Source organism: Haplochromis burtoni, unplaced genomic scaffold, assembly GCF_018398535.1.
Source record: "Haplochromis burtoni strain Fernald_Lab_line unplaced genomic scaffold, NCSU_Asbu1 Contig_191, whole genome shotgun sequence".
Taxonomy (NCBI): Eukaryota; Metazoa; Chordata; class Actinopteri; order Cichliformes; family Cichlidae; genus Haplochromis; species Haplochromis burtoni.
Genome location: NW_024582552.1, coordinates 561,729 through 577,239, shown reverse-complemented (window position 1 = coordinate 577,239; position 15,511 = coordinate 561,729). Strand labels below are relative to the sequence as shown.

At 40.7% G+C, this 15,511-nt stretch overlaps 1 protein-coding gene across 3 annotated transcripts in view; it reads left to right on the top strand.

The window, feature by feature from the left end:
- The window catches only part of nr3c2 (nuclear receptor subfamily 3, group C, member 2), an 86,610-nt gene that overhangs the window by 57,508 nt on the left and 13,591 nt on the right, over positions 1–15,511 (top strand). For all 3 annotated transcript variants that reach the window (XM_042225982.1, XM_014337693.2, NM_001286310.1), the window contains 3 exon segments: positions 2,449–2,565; positions 10,060–10,398; positions 11,946–12,090. In XM_042225982.1, the coding sequence (XP_042081916.1) occupies positions 2,449–2,565; positions 10,060–10,398; positions 11,946–12,090 (601 nt within the window).

Genomic DNA, 15,511 nt, shown 5'->3' with positions numbered 1-15,511 from the left:
TGGAGGAGATCAAAACTCCAGACATCCAGAGGCCCCCAGAACACAAGATTTTTGTGTGCTGTCCAAAGAAGCGGAGTAGCGATGCCATTGCAAGGCAGTGATTTGCATACTGCTGGCTCACTGGTGACAACAATTACATCTCTGTTTTTTTTGTTTGGTTTTTTTTTTGTGTTTGCTATTTTGGTATCTGTGTAATGATAGGTTGCATAAACACCAATGAACCGTGATCACAGAATTGGCCAAATGCTTTGCTCGTCAATAATTAAATTACTGTCGTCCACGATTGCGTTCTTTAGTTAAGTCCACAGCAACGGTACCCAGTGAAGAAGTGTGCGTCCACTGGCAAGTGTCCTTCGGTGCCGTTATCCATGTGCGTCTGCATCTGTATTTGTGAGGTTATTGTCACAAACAGGGGTCTGACCACTTGTGTTTATTGGCTATTTAAATATGTCAGGTTAAAGGTTGTATTTTAGCAAAGGCCTGAAGCTGATTTTCGCTTTCGAGAGCAGCCGAACTGTAGCTTCCTTAGTGGCCAGAGTGCTGTAGGTCAATTGGAAAGAAAATTTCCTTCTTAGAAGAATTTCCTAATAATGCATTGGTCCTTACATTCGTATTTTCTAAATATTTAATATTTCTCAGTTTTTATTATGGGAGTTTCCTCTTCATTCTGCACGAATCAAGAGGTAATTTAAAAGATAAACATGTTGCGCGAGTATATGTGAACGCATGCACAGTGTGCATAAATAAATTCTCATGCTTGACACACACACACCTACACACAAACTCACACACAAAGTTGCACACGTATCCACCATCGGACTGCGACTTTGGCTGGCTCTTAAAGTGTGTTTCACTCTAACAATTATTAACAAGATTCACAGGAATGAGCCAAACAGTTGACACGAGGACTCCAGAGTTTCGGAACTGCCTTTCGGTCTGGCCTAAAGAGGCGCAAATGTGTGATTGTGTATACTGTAAGCATGTGTGTGTGTGTGTGGATGAGGATGGGGGGGGGTGCAGGGAATGGGATGGCTGCGTTGTGTATCCTGTGTCGCAGTTTACTGTTTTTTAGAGCAAGAAAAATGGGCTTATGTAACGGTCATGTGATTTAGCCAGAAATAGTGGTGGGGCTACAGCTGCTGCCTCTCCTCCTGCAGCTCGGTTCCTTGGCTTTTGGCAGCAGCCAGACAGACACACTGCGCACTACTCCCGCTAGCTCAGAAAACAACTTCTACTCAGTCCTACACACAAATACAGATACTGTACTGTAGGTGCAACAAAATGCAATGCACAGTAGCATTGTCGCTGGAGATAAACTGCATGTGAACGCCACACAGCGAGCTCCCGTACTAAAAGCATTGCAATCCACGACAGAAATTTTGCGTACTTTGAGAGAAACAAACAACTGACAACAAACGTGCAAGGGAAAATACGGAGCAATATGCACAGACTTGCAAGCATTTGCATGCGCGCAACCATGTATGTGTTTGTGGGAGGGACACACAGTTTTAACATAAGCCCTGAGGGAGCTAAGCCTTATACTTAGGTCATTAGGGTCACAATGGCACACTGTACCACTCCATCCGGGTTGGGTTGTGATTTCAGTCCCTGTGTATGTGTGTGTGTGTGTTTATTTCTTTGTGGAATCAGATACAAGATTTGCATTATTTATTTATTTTATTTTTTGAAATTGCCAAGTGGAGCAGCTTTGGCTGTATGTGCATGTGTGCGCATGTGAGATAGTGAGAGTGAATGACTGTATGTGTGCATGTGCATGAGCCTGTCTGTGTGTGGGCGTATGGCGCTCTGAGGCTGGCGGACGTGTGGAAAAGGAGGGATGGAGACGCAGGCGTAGCGAAGGAGAAGAGTGGAGGAGGAGAGCGGAGCTGTACAGTGAAGAGCTAGTGGAGCGGAAGGAAGCTCTCTGAAATGGGAGATCATTGGGTTTAGCTCAGGGCTAGGCAGGAGGCAGGAGGGATTCTCGCCATGTTAGCATCACTGTCAGGAATAGTCTAGCTGCAGTCAGAGTCCTGGCTCCGGCGAATTCTAAAAACTCTCATGCTATTTACTGTCTAATGCACTATTAGTCATAGGTGAGAGCGGAATAATCACAATTTTAATCATTTTCACAGTCGTGAAAACCGATATTGCCACACATTTTTTTTACAGCTTACCTTGATGACCTACATTACAGTGGCTCACAGAGATCTGACATTACAATGAAACATTTCCTGCCATTCATGTAATTGGTTGTATATTTCCTGGAAAATGTTCAGAACTATTATCCTAGCGGCTTCTATCTCCTGCTTCACTTTTTTTTCTTCTAAGAAAAAACAAAAACAGACAAAAAAAACCTGTTTTCTCCAAAACTTTGAAAATATCACTATTATTCTGTGTCAAGCTTCAGGATTGTCATCATCAAACTGACAGGGTCTTGTCTCCCTGTAGGTCAGCATAACTACCTGTGCGCTGGGAGAAACGACTGCATCATTGACAAGATCCGAAGGAAAAACTGTCCAGCGTGTCGTGTACGGAAGTGTCTCCAGGCTGGGATGAACCTAGGAGGTAAGGAGTCACATCCTCATTACACATTTGCCCGGTCACTTGTCTCAGATGTGGCATTTAAGTCAGCCTCTGTTTGCTTCATAGAAATTATAAATGTAGGTCCGTATATAGTCACAAGAGGCCCTGGGATGCTGAGTCAGAGGATGTTTGTGTTTATATTATGTGTCTGAATATAATATGCATAATGCATCTACAGCAGGTGTAGCTCAACAATACTATATACAGTACAAGCTAAAAAAAAAAAGCCTGCAGACAAGTTGCAGCATTGTGTTATAAGGAAGTATGACACTGTATTTTAGCGGGGAAAATTTGTGTTTTATTTATTTATTTATTCTTTTAAGTGAAATGTATTCATTTTTTTTGCCACAGGCATATTCCAATTCAGGGTCACAGTGGAACGCGCAAAGCTAAAAGCACACTTGATAGATTTTCACTCCATTAGAGAGATTGAAATTACAAATGGTTTCCAATTCTACGCTCCCAAAGGGAAGTGAATTTCACCACAAATGTAAACACATAAAAAAATACTCTGCTTAAAATTGTACAGACACATTTTAGGATTTTAGCAATTTACTAGATAAACAATGAAATATATGCATAAAGGCATATTGGATATTGTAAAAAGCACCTTAAAAATAGGATAAATAGTTTTAGGTTTACTAAACAATTGAATATTCACCAACTACTACTGAAGCCATGTAAAAGAAATTCTAGCTCTTATTATACTCTTTTTTTTAAAGGGATTTTTATAATACGATAACTTTTGATGGTATAAAAATGTTAACCTTCAGAATTACACCATAAGAATGGCCACTTGAATTGAACTCCTCAGAATAAGAGTGAAATGCCAAACGTTTTAAATGAGAGTACGACCTATTTTGTTATAAGGCCTATGATTTGAAGAGGTACATCCAATATTTGGGACAAAGTTTATCCAGCAAGCCGGCCAACCAACTCACAGTATAACAAAACTCACATAAACAGACGCTGATTAGAAAAATCAATTTTGGAAAAGGATTTTAAGATCCATTTTCTGTCCTTCTGGAAGCTTACTTTTCCACAGACAATTTAATTTGCCTCTATATATTTCAGGCAACAAAACAATATGAAATGGATGTAATAGTGAGTTGCTAGTGTATTATAGGAACAGAGCCCACTTTGTTTTGGTGTGTATTATAACGGTCTGAGAGCAGACACAATGTTCACTGTCTGTGAAGAACCGGGTATACGAGGATAATAAGTCTATAGGTGGATGCAGGGGTGAAGCTGGATTTTAAAGCAGAATACCAGAGTGAGATAGAAGCCACAGTATTATAAAGTGTTAGTCACATTAAACACTGCCCTTCAGCACAGCGAGTTCAGCACACATGGGACTGGAAAATGGCACCAAAAAAGTAGTCTGATTACAGATACCCTCCAGTAATTAGCCACATGTATCAGCACTCATAGCTTGAAGTAGTTTGAACAGCTTGAACACTCTCTTCGCTCTCTTCTTTCAGTATTTCTACGAGGTGTTGAAAAGCATCGTATGACCATGAGTCACAAATAAATAAAACTTAAGGTTGCCAGCAAGTGTATTTCTGAGTAGCAGCAGCGTAATCCATTGAAAGAGACTTCAGCTGTTTATACCTAATTACTGTATGCTGTGAAGACCAGTAAAGAAAGCTGACATGTTCCCGAAACTTAATAATAGACATATTTTTGTAATGCTCTTTTAATATCAGAATTTTATTTTTGTTTATTTGTTTTGTGAAGTTTGCCTTCCAGCCAACAAATATGATAATATTATTTCATGCTGTGTAAAGTGTAAGTAGTCCCTTTTATGAATATTTATTCCTACTGCCGCTATAGCATCATTTACAAGAGACATGGGATCTGTACCATGACGCATGTTCGATCTGGAAGTCATCTGCCTTCACTTTGGCTACCACTGGTTGTCCTGGCAACATTAAGCTAGTTATCGGCTGATTCTTTTAACGTGGAGCATCTCCGTGTGAAAGAGGCAGAGTTGACCAGAAGCAACATTATCAGAATCATGAGTGAAGGATGAGTTGCAGTGATTCGAGCAGATAAATCAGACCACAGATGGATAACCCCTTAATCATGCTCTATCGTACAGGCGCCACCGAGTTAGTCAGTTCAGCCCACAGCTACAGTAAGTGCAAATATGTAGAAAGCAACTATAAAAAACAACAAATTAGCATCATTTTAAAGAACTTTAAGAAAAAAGTAATGGACTAGCTACATGAATTTAAAGCAGCTCTTGCAAATTACACCAACCTAGTGAGAGCGGAGAGCACAAAGAAGTAGCAAATTTGGTAACTGTATCAAATATGTAATATTTATTATCGCTAAAACAAACCTGTAATACCACTGAAAATTTAGCTTATAGACATTTATTTATTAGCTAAAGAGTAGCAACAGCTTTATGTAGCTCAACAGTGGTTTATACATTTGGCAACAAGTGACGCTCTGATTTGATCCCAGGATGAGACAGAAATCAGGAAGGAGTCAGGAAGAGGGAAAAAAATCTGTCAAATGAAACATAGGGGAACTACCTGCTGTGGTAACCCCAACAGTTTTGTGAGGTGTCGTTGTAGACGGCATTGATTTTTATAGTCTCGATTGATGCCCCGAGATTAGCAATTTCACCGTCCTCGTCTTGGTTTGGAATAAAAAGAAGAAAAAAACAGACAGTGGTGAGGAGAGGCGGGTCTTTCTGTAAAACCAGTTGTTAATTGGCTAATGGCTTGTTAATCACAAGCAAATGAGCTTATTGTGGCAAATCCTCTTTTTGAAACATAGTATGACCTGGATTTACAAAATAGATGTAATATTTCATTCAGCATGAACCCAGAATGAGCAGAAAAATGTTTACAGAGGTCAAGTCAGAAAGCTATTTTCTTACAGTGAACTATCGCACGGGAAGGCTCTTTGTAATCACAACTATCGCCATGTGGTGGGCTTCGGGTAAAGTGCAGGTTGAAGGCGCTCACTTTTCCAACCAGAAGCTAGAACCGTGTTTTATACTGTTTTTGGGTATGTCTGCGTGTGCCATATATGTTACTGGTAAAAACAGCTTTGAAAGAGAACTCGTTATTGCTAAGAACAATAGGCAGCCAGGAAAACTAGCTTGAAGTAACAGCATGCAGTTACGTCTAGCAAGTGAACTCAGGAATCAAAAAAAGGTGGAGCGTTAGCTGCTAACGTTAGCAAACAATATCCTTTTCTCCATGTAATTAGTAGTCTGAGTAAAAGAAAGAGGCTTGATATGAATTGGAATATTGTAAACACTCAATAGTTTACAATGGTGTCTGTAAATATTACACTGCATGCACTGATAAGAAAAATCTGTGTGCTGTAACAAAAAACAGTTATAATTGTGATAAGAAATGCAAAAGCTGACTGTTTTATTTTTACATATTATCTGAAAGCAAACACATTTTTTATGCACTGAGAAGAGGCGAACGTGTCAGTAATAAGCAACCTCACCGGCTAATAGGAGTAGATAGGTGGGTGCAAGGATGAAGGTGTGTTCTAATATGTCAGAAGCAGCTGTGTTGGTGTCTGATGAAATGTAGCACAACAAGACAATAGACACAAATTTCTAGGTTTAAGTACATTACTCGAGTTTATTGAATCTGTCATGTAAAATTTAGACACAGATGAGATCAGACCAGAGCACATAAAACTACAAGAAACAAAACGGTTACAGTGTCTGACTCCAGTCAGATGTTATAGTTATGGTTACCCTCTGATAATGCACCTCAGGCCTCACCACAGGCAACAGTTGTAAAACCAGCAATGTTATCGCATGCGAGTATAGCAAGACATCAGTTTAAAAGCAAACAATTGTCACCTTAAGCATACATAGTTTGGAATATACATATCATCGTTCTGTAGTGCTGAGGTGTTGAAAGACATCACATAACCGTGACTCAAAAATGAACTTAAGGTTACCAGTGAGGCCTCAGCTGTTTGTCCCCAATTCTGTTGTGATGACCAGTAAAGAAAGCTGCTGCATTTAAAACCGTTTTAGTGAAGTTTGCCTGAAAGCTAACATTAAGGAAAAACAATTTCATGTTTCGTAAAGGACAGCAGTCTTTTTAATTTTTCTGGTGCTGGCAGAGCATCAGCTACAAGAGACCTGGGGCTGGCATCATGATGCAAATCGAACTCTGGGTTAGCCGGCTTTACTGAAACCAACATTTTACTGTTATTAAGGCTACTATGAAGCTGGTTTAAAGTCTTAAAGGCGCTTTTTAACTCCAGCTGTGAGCGCACTCGGAGCTGCCGATTTGAATCAGCATCGGAGTCGTAAATGTAGTGCAGCTCCAGTGATGCACTGATAAATTTGATCGTGAGGACGGAATAAAGTAAGATATCGAAAAGCAAAATAAAAACCACGTAAGCTGCACAAATATACTTATTGTCAGGGATGCAAACATTGCCTGGTCAGAGAAAACCTGCTGGGGTGTTGATTTTAAAATGTAGTTAATGTAGTTTACATGCTAATAAACCAGTTCTGTCAGTTATTATGGGTTAAAACAACTCTGGCTAAAACATATAAAAAGAACAGATGCGGGAGCTGATTAGGGACGACCTGTTTTTCACACAACCCTTGAAGCTCTCTCTCGATTCTCTCAAAAAGATGCTGTTTCCTTCAAGCCATGTATGCTTACATTAAAACTTGTTTGCTGTTAAACCGGCGTGTCTGCACATTTACACGTGACACATTGTCGGGTATTGCTCGTGGGGTTATCTATGAGCATGTTTGGAGCTGTTGATTAACATCTATGACAGAGCGATTAGAGAAGTATGATATATAATGAAAGAGTAATTCCTGCAGGGGAAAAAAAGGTGCATTTTGCAAGTTGAAATTAAAAAATAGATAGACTTTTTTGTCTGGTTCCCTAATGATGAGGAAGGATGTTGTAATTATGTGGTGAAGCATTGCTGTGCACGATGAGATCAGTGGAACTGAAATGCTTCATTTATATTTGAGGGAATAATTTAACAGCGTGAGGGTTTTTGTTCTAAAAGAAAACAGAAGGCTTTTACTGTACTTTCCGTTTCCAATTATCATCACAAAGACTCGCGTGTTAGTTTAAGCTGGAGCGATGAAGAAAGTGTGTAAAGACGCTGACATTTTGGAGCAAATAAAACGCTGCTATTTAGGTTTCCCACACGAGATCATGCACACATTCCTCAAGAGTTGTCTGCCATATTGGACGTGATACAATCATTGGTTGCTAAGGAAACATGTATCCCCCGGACTGACAAGTATAGGTTCCTGGAAGTTGGTGGCCCTGGCTAAGTCCAGACCCTGATGAAGGCCACAAGCCGAAACGCATTGGTCACCCAAAAAAGTTGTTCGCAAATACATTAAGTGTCGCTGGAGTCTTCATGTCATCTTTTCCATGCGCCTTGGAAGTAGGTGAAGTTGTCCCACTCTGGCTAAGTGAAATTGGTTGCAGAGAAGGTCCTACCAGAGGTTGGGAAACTCCAGGCCTCAATGGCCAGTGTTCTGCAGGTTTTAGATACATCCTTGATGCAACACTGCTGATTTAAATGGTTAAATTACCTTCTCAGCATGTCTCCAAGTTCTCTAGAGGCCTGGTGATGAACTTATCATTTGATTCAGGTGTGTTGACCCAGGATCATATCTAAAACCTCCAGGAGGCCTGGAGTTCCCCACCCTTGCCCTACAATGAAAAACTATTTTTTGATTGCTTTGGTTGCTAGCACTTTGCCATGGTTGTCTTTAATATTAGGAAAAATGCTGAGCAACCGCAGCAATGTACTAGCAACCACAACAGTCCTTGCCAAGTCCTTGCCAACATCTTGGGGAATACCTTTTTTCCTAACAACAGGTGGTTGCCAGGGGGTCATTGACCACTCTAAAGGCCTGTGTGATTGGGACTTTATACTTTTTTTTGCCAACAACTTCCAGCAACCGCTCACAACCTGTTGGGAAATACTAATTTTTCACTCACAAATGGTGGTTGACAGATGGCTGCAGACTGGTCTCTAGTCCTGCGTGACTCGGGTCTTGTTCTCTTGATCCTACATCGTCACCATGATTGTCACACATGTAATATTTACATTGTCACACAAATGGCCCAAGGAGTTAACATCACATGGTTACTGGTCAGATGTCCTTTATTGGTTAGAAGCTCGGTTTTAAAAATTAAAATCCTGACAATGAGACAGTATTAGAAAGCAAAATTCAGACTCAACTGATCTCTATAAACACGTTACACTTTAATACTTAAGGGATGAAAATGGAGAAAGAATAAGGAAGGTAAAAACCTGCCTTTACTACGAGGGTCTGGGGGAATTACTTCCCCAGAAGGAAAGTGTTACATTTCAAGGTATTACAACTGCGTTCGCAGAAAGCTAATCCTATCCATCATTATTGTCTGTCTGGCTAATGGCAATGCAATTAGGCTCGTCATCAGAACTGTGATGTATGATACACAATGAAACCGCAATACATGGAGATAAGGTGGTTATAGCAACAAAAGCATGAGGGCTGGGCTGGAGCCTATGCCACCTGTCACAGGGTGAAAGGCTGTCTCTTTATGTCAGCCTTGTGATAGATTGCGTTCATGCTCAAATTCACACCTACAGTTAATTTAGAGTTACCAGTTAACCAAACAAACCTGGCTTTGGGAGGAAGTTGGAGTATCTGAAGAGAAGTCACACTGGCATAGCAAGAGTGCCTGTCAGGAACTTTTTATACCAGCAGTAGGATGGCCAGATGTCCCACCTTATGTGGGACCGCACATAATTTTCATACCCTGTCCTTCGTCAGACAACGTCCCACATTTTGATTGGCTCTAGTTAAGTTTCAGTTTAAGTATTTACCAGCTGTGCTCCCACAAATGGTTGATTTTTGATATACTATGAGACTTTAGACCCTAGACGTGGCAGAAAGGGGTAAAATTAAACATGCTTATATCTGTTGTTTAAAAAGCTCCATGAGGAGAGAAGTTATGAAGGCTTATGTGCCAAAATATGTTAGAGTTTTAAGAGAACAAAGAGAAAATGCCAAGAATCAGATGACCCCATATGAGCAAGAACTTGGCGACAGTGGAAATGAAAAACTCAGTTTAAGCCAGAAGAAAGCTCCGGCAGAAGCAGGCTCTGTTAAATTACTGACTAACCTTGATTTTAAAAGGAAATTAGAATAACACTTATATGATAGTATTGACAACTTATAATGTTATAACTAGTAATTAGCTGGTTTACAGTCCAGTGTAGGTGGCTGTATTGCATCTTAATGTTTACTACCTTCCAAAAAACTATATGATTGTGTGAGTAAACAGGAACAAACACTTTTTATGTGATAGCAGCACAGCAGACATAAATGTTTGACTTAAGTAGTACATCTTGTTGCATTTGCATATTATTTATACCCATAGATAGACACATAAATAGAAAAAATACCACCATTAACACTGTTAGTAAAGGCTCTTTTGTACCCTGCAGCACGGAAATCCAAGAAGTTGAAGCTGAAGGGAGTCAGCGAGGACCTGCAGGGCTCTAAGGATGGCCAAACTGCTACAGGTGGCGCTGGAGGCTACCTGTCCTCAGAGAAGGAGCTGAATGCCAGTGCTGCCAATGCCCTGGTGCCCCACAGGCCTGGGGTGGTCACACCTTTTCTGCCGCCCTCCATCTGCAGCGTGTTGGAGCTGATTGAGCCCGAAGAAGTGTACTCTGGCTATGACAACTCACAGCCTGACACCACTGACCACCTGCTATCCAGTCTCAACCGCCTGGCTGGAAAGCAGATGGTACGCATGGTGAAATGGGCCAAAGTACTTCCAGGTTAGTGACCATTAGTGCAAGAGGGCTGAAGCCTAAGTGCTGTTTAGGAATGTTTGCTAGAAATGTTTAGGAATGTTGGAAAAGAGTGGAAGCAGTCCTAAAGACATGTGTAAGAGAAGTAGGTTATATGTGCATGGCCTTATAGTTTACTGCTAACAAAAGAATTGATATTCAGTTTTATTTATGGCTGAATCAAAAAAAGTGGTAAGCTGGTAAAAATACCAGCCTAATAAATCAGAGGGGACTCTATATCGTAATTATGAAGAGGGGTTTTAATGAAGATAACACGCCAACATCTTCACTTTTGATCTTTTTCGGATAAAACACTGCCAGTTTTGTCAGAGCACCCAATTTTGATTTTAAATATTAGGTCAGGAAATAATTCTGCAGTGCTTCAACAAGATTAGAGATGAATCCTATTTTACCATTTAATAAAATCAAGATTAGGATTTCTTATAGAAGAAAAACAAACAAAACTAATTTACATCAGTGTTGCCAGTTGTTATGTGAACAGCTTTCTCATTAATTTTTTCATATACACCAGATTACGGGAAGCTGAGAGAAAATAATGTTTGAGAAGGAATAAACACGTTCCCCTAAAATTCCAGTCAGTGGCAGACATAATGAAAGATGCCTCACAGGTAGCTCTTTGAGCCTGTTTAATTTGCTGTATTGCAAATATTTGATACCTCCACGGTGTCTGCTTGCCATATCCGGACATATAAATAGAAGCCAGACAGAAGGGTCAAAATGAGCACCTTCGACTTTCAGATATGCCCCCTGCCGGCATTCAGTTTACATTTGGATGTGGCAGAGTGACACGCAAGGCAACACGGGCCAGCAATGTCAGTAACAGCAATGTGCCCAGTCTCTTGTTATGTCAGTCATTAAGCACATATACTTTTCTGATGTTAACTTTAAAGCAACCTGTAAAAACACACACACACACACACACACACAGATCAGATGTAACAGTTTAGAGAAGACCCTCATAACGTGATATAAACTGACTAAACGGTGTTGACAGCCAGGCATTTGACATACCTTTCCCACAAATGTTTTCATACAAATCATTGTTTTTGGCAGATTGACACGCATATAGACTGAAATAGTCCCTAAGCCCTGATAAGTCACTTGGGTGTCCTTAGTTGGCCTGTGTGTTTCGGATAAGGAGGGGTTCCTTGCCTGAGTTTGATTGAGAGTTTGGCAAGTTTCCTATTTGAGTCTATTTTTGGAGCTCCGTAGATGGCATGCCAATATCTGGAGGCCTTGTGGGATTTGCATGAAACAAGAATGGGTGAATACTTCCCAGTGGTTATCATGTCTAAATAAAAAACTGGCACAAAACTGCTCGCTGTAGCACAGATACATGCCGCTTAATGCATAGACATGAGTAAACACACGCACGCGCACACACACACGTGCCAGGCTAGATAAAGGCCTCTTTAAGTTGCTGCTTAAGTCCAAATGCGTTAACTCAGTGTTCCTTGCTGCATTTAAAACGTGACGTTGTCTCTGTCTGCTGTGCATGTGTTCATGTGCGCTAGGTTTCCGGAGCCTGCCCATTGAGGACCAAATCACCCTGATCCAGTACTCATGGATGTGTCTGTCCTCCTTTTGCCTCAGCTGGCGCTCCTACAAACACACCAATGGACAGATGCTCTACTTTGCCCCTGACCTCATCTTTAACGAGTAGGTCCACACTTCCATATCTGCAATGTAACGCACGCATGGCTCTCATGTTATTAGATCGTATTGGTCGTAACAGTTAGCAGGTAGCAGTACTGACACTAAAGGCAGTGAGGAGATATGCCCTTTATCAACCATTTCAGTCATCTATTAAAGACATGAAAAAGCACAATTTGGTTTTTAGAGTAGTTAATTAGTCGATATAGTAATTGAGTGAACAGCCAGGCTTACACTATATTAGTGGCTGGTTCTATTTTTAGCCACTCATGAAATGCTAATTTATGCATAAACATAAGGAAGTAAGCAGTGCATTTTGGGTCTGTGCTATTTTAAGCGTTTTATTAAGCCACCCAAAAGCTACTAAAAGGCCACAATGAGGTTTTGTGGTAATGACTTCCCTCTCAGGAAGTCAGGATGTACTTTAAACGAGGTCATAATCTCGCGCCAGATTTCTGGCACTTTACAAGAAAACACGTTTGTACTTTCTGATGGTCCTTTAATTGCATCAGGCACAGACCATCAAAGCCTGGCAAGAGCAGTCAATAGCCCAGTTGATCTGTGTTAATATGTTTGAGCAGGGGAGCAGGCAGAAAGGAAACGTATGCTATATATATGCTATATATATATATTTTCTGATGGGAGCTGCAGTGCGTGGCCATTGATGAATTGAATGTTGTAGAATTAATCAAAGGGGAGAACGGTAACTTCTCTAGGCAGCCTGCTGTAGAGGAGCATGTTCAGTCAGAGGCTGCTTTAAAAGCTCCCAACTAATAGCTTGTATAAGTCAATGTCACTGGGTCAGTTTGTCCCAAATAAATAAATACAGAGACACAAACAACCAAATAGGAGCACAAACTCTTTTGTGCAACACAGCTACAGTAAAAGCCCCTTTTTTTGGGACCTGCATGTTGTATCACTGTGTGCTTAGCTCACATCCTGAGTTTCATTTAGCGCCAAATGAGACACAGTAGGTTAAGAATTGTGTTTCCTACTTTGAAATCAGTTTTAGGGGGAAAATCTTACGCTGTGATAGAAACCGAATGGTTCATGTGACACATTCAGCTCTGAATAAGTCCTAACACAGAGAAAAGATGTTTAAAAAAAACGAATAGCACGAGTATAATGAATGATTATTAATCATTTATATATAAATATGCATATATATATATACATACATATATATACTTTGCAGTTGCTGTGTTGGTTTCTATACAGCAGCCTTTCCCTTTGACAGATGCGCCTGGTATTAAGCTTGACAGAGCAGAGGAGATGTAGACTGGCTGTTGGTGGTGGCCTGGATGTTGGTCACATGCTTGCTGCTCTATCAGGGCAGCCTGGATGTCACTGCCATCCCCGTTGATTCTTTCTGAGCGAAGGTGTGTGTGCGTGTTTGTTGTTGTTTTGAGGTCAAATATGGGTACACAGTTTGTCCATAACTTTTCGAGCTCCGGTCAGTCTTCAGGGCAGAGGACGGTGTCCACTTGTTTCTATAGCAACAAAGTGCTTATTGGCCTAGGGCATTAAAGCGTTTATTGAGCACCCTGTCCCCTCACTTAGCTGTCTGCAATTGAGTCTAAATACAGCAAGCATGGATGTTCATTTTACATTAAAAGCTATGTACATCTGTCAAATTTTGTCCATTATTATCAGTAAATTCCCGAGTCAGATCACATCACTTGCCCTAGATTCAAACATTATAATTATAGAGTGCAAACAGTTGCTTTTACTTTGTAAAAATGTGGAAACTGCATGCATCATAGATGTATAAAAATTATTCTGCTTATAGCTGTTAATGTATGAGGTGGCTGTGGCTCGGGAGGTAGAGCATAGAAGGTTGGTGGTTCAGTACCTGGTTGCTCCAGTCTGAATGATAAACTGTCTTTGGGCAAAATGCTGAGCTACCCGTGTTGCTCCTGATCTGTTCTTCAGAGTGTGAATGTTCGATATAAAGCACTTAGATAAAATTTAAAAAGTGCTTGTGTGAATGGATAACTGTGACATGTCACATAAAGCACATCTCAGATAGAGTAAAACAGTGCTTTATAATCCATCCATTACCATATTATATTTTTGGTTTCCTTTCTATTTATCTAACTTACTACTTTCATTTGAATTTAAATTTTGAACACGGGCGAACAGTTTAACTGCTCAAAAACATACCTAAAGTCAAACAGCTGATCTAAACTTCTCTTTATTCTTTGTTATCAAGTGTTCACGACTCATTGTGCATCCTTAGTGTGTAAAACTGTAGCCAGTGGTACAGCGTTATTTAAACTGTGCCACTGATCCCGTGGCTGCTCAGCTGTCAATCAAACACATATAAGCGTCCTCCCAATGCGCCCTTGTGATGCATCTGCAAAGACCCTTTTGTGAACTTTTAAATTATATTAACAAAGTTTTTGAGGAATTATGTTGACATTGATATTTGAGAGAACACTAATTGTGATTTCATTTCAATTCTAAATGATTCCTTTGTCCTTCTCTTGTGAGCTTTTTGGGAGCTTCTCGCAGCTGAAGGAGACTCTGAACTCTCCTTTCTCCTCAGTCTTGTGCTTCTTCCTTTTTTGCCTTAGAAACAGAGAAAGAAAAGGAAACCGAGTGAGAAGAAGACAGACACACAGAGATACAGAGAAATTGGAAAGCGAGAGGGAAGGAGAGAGATTGCTGCTGTCTTCTTTTTTCTCCTCCTTCTTCTTCTTCTTCTGCTTCTTCCTTCCCCAACACCAGGCGCTCATTTTGGGCAGTGATTCAGCAAAATTGATTTCAGGAAGGGAGTGAGTGAGCGCGCGAGAGCGAGAGAGAGGTAGCGATAGAGAAAACGTGTGGAGACTTTAGAAACTCCAGCCCAAAGTTGTATCAAATGATATTACACCGCACTTTGCGAAACTGCTCACATACACGGCACTGCACAGCGGGGAAGCGGGCGTGCTCAGACGTCACAGTTTATCAGTTACTTAGCGAAGCCGACAGCTGCACAGTAAATACTGTAAAGGCGTTGCGTGTCCTTTTTTTTTTGTGCTTTAATGGGAATATTATGCACCCATTTCCAATCGGCTGCTCCCGGTCCCCTCTACATAATATTACATGTAGTTGTTATCAGAATAAGTCTCCGCCCGCGCTGCCTGTGTAATGATGTGGTGTCACTGCATTGTGGTTAAAAGTCCAACCTCTTTCAAGTCAAGGCGCACCACTTGCATTTAATTACTGTAGTCCTGATGCGGTGGTGATTTATAGCAGAGTGAAGTGGCATCCAAAGCCAGAGAATCTGTGGCATCTGCAGAGAGTGTTTCTGATTGGCTTGTGCTTTATCTCTTCTAGTGTTTCTTGCTTTCCTGTTTTTTTGTCCCGTTTCTTTGTGTGTGTGTGTGTGTGTGTGTGTGTGTGTGTGTGTGTGTGTGTGTGTGTGTGTGTGTGTGTGTGTGTG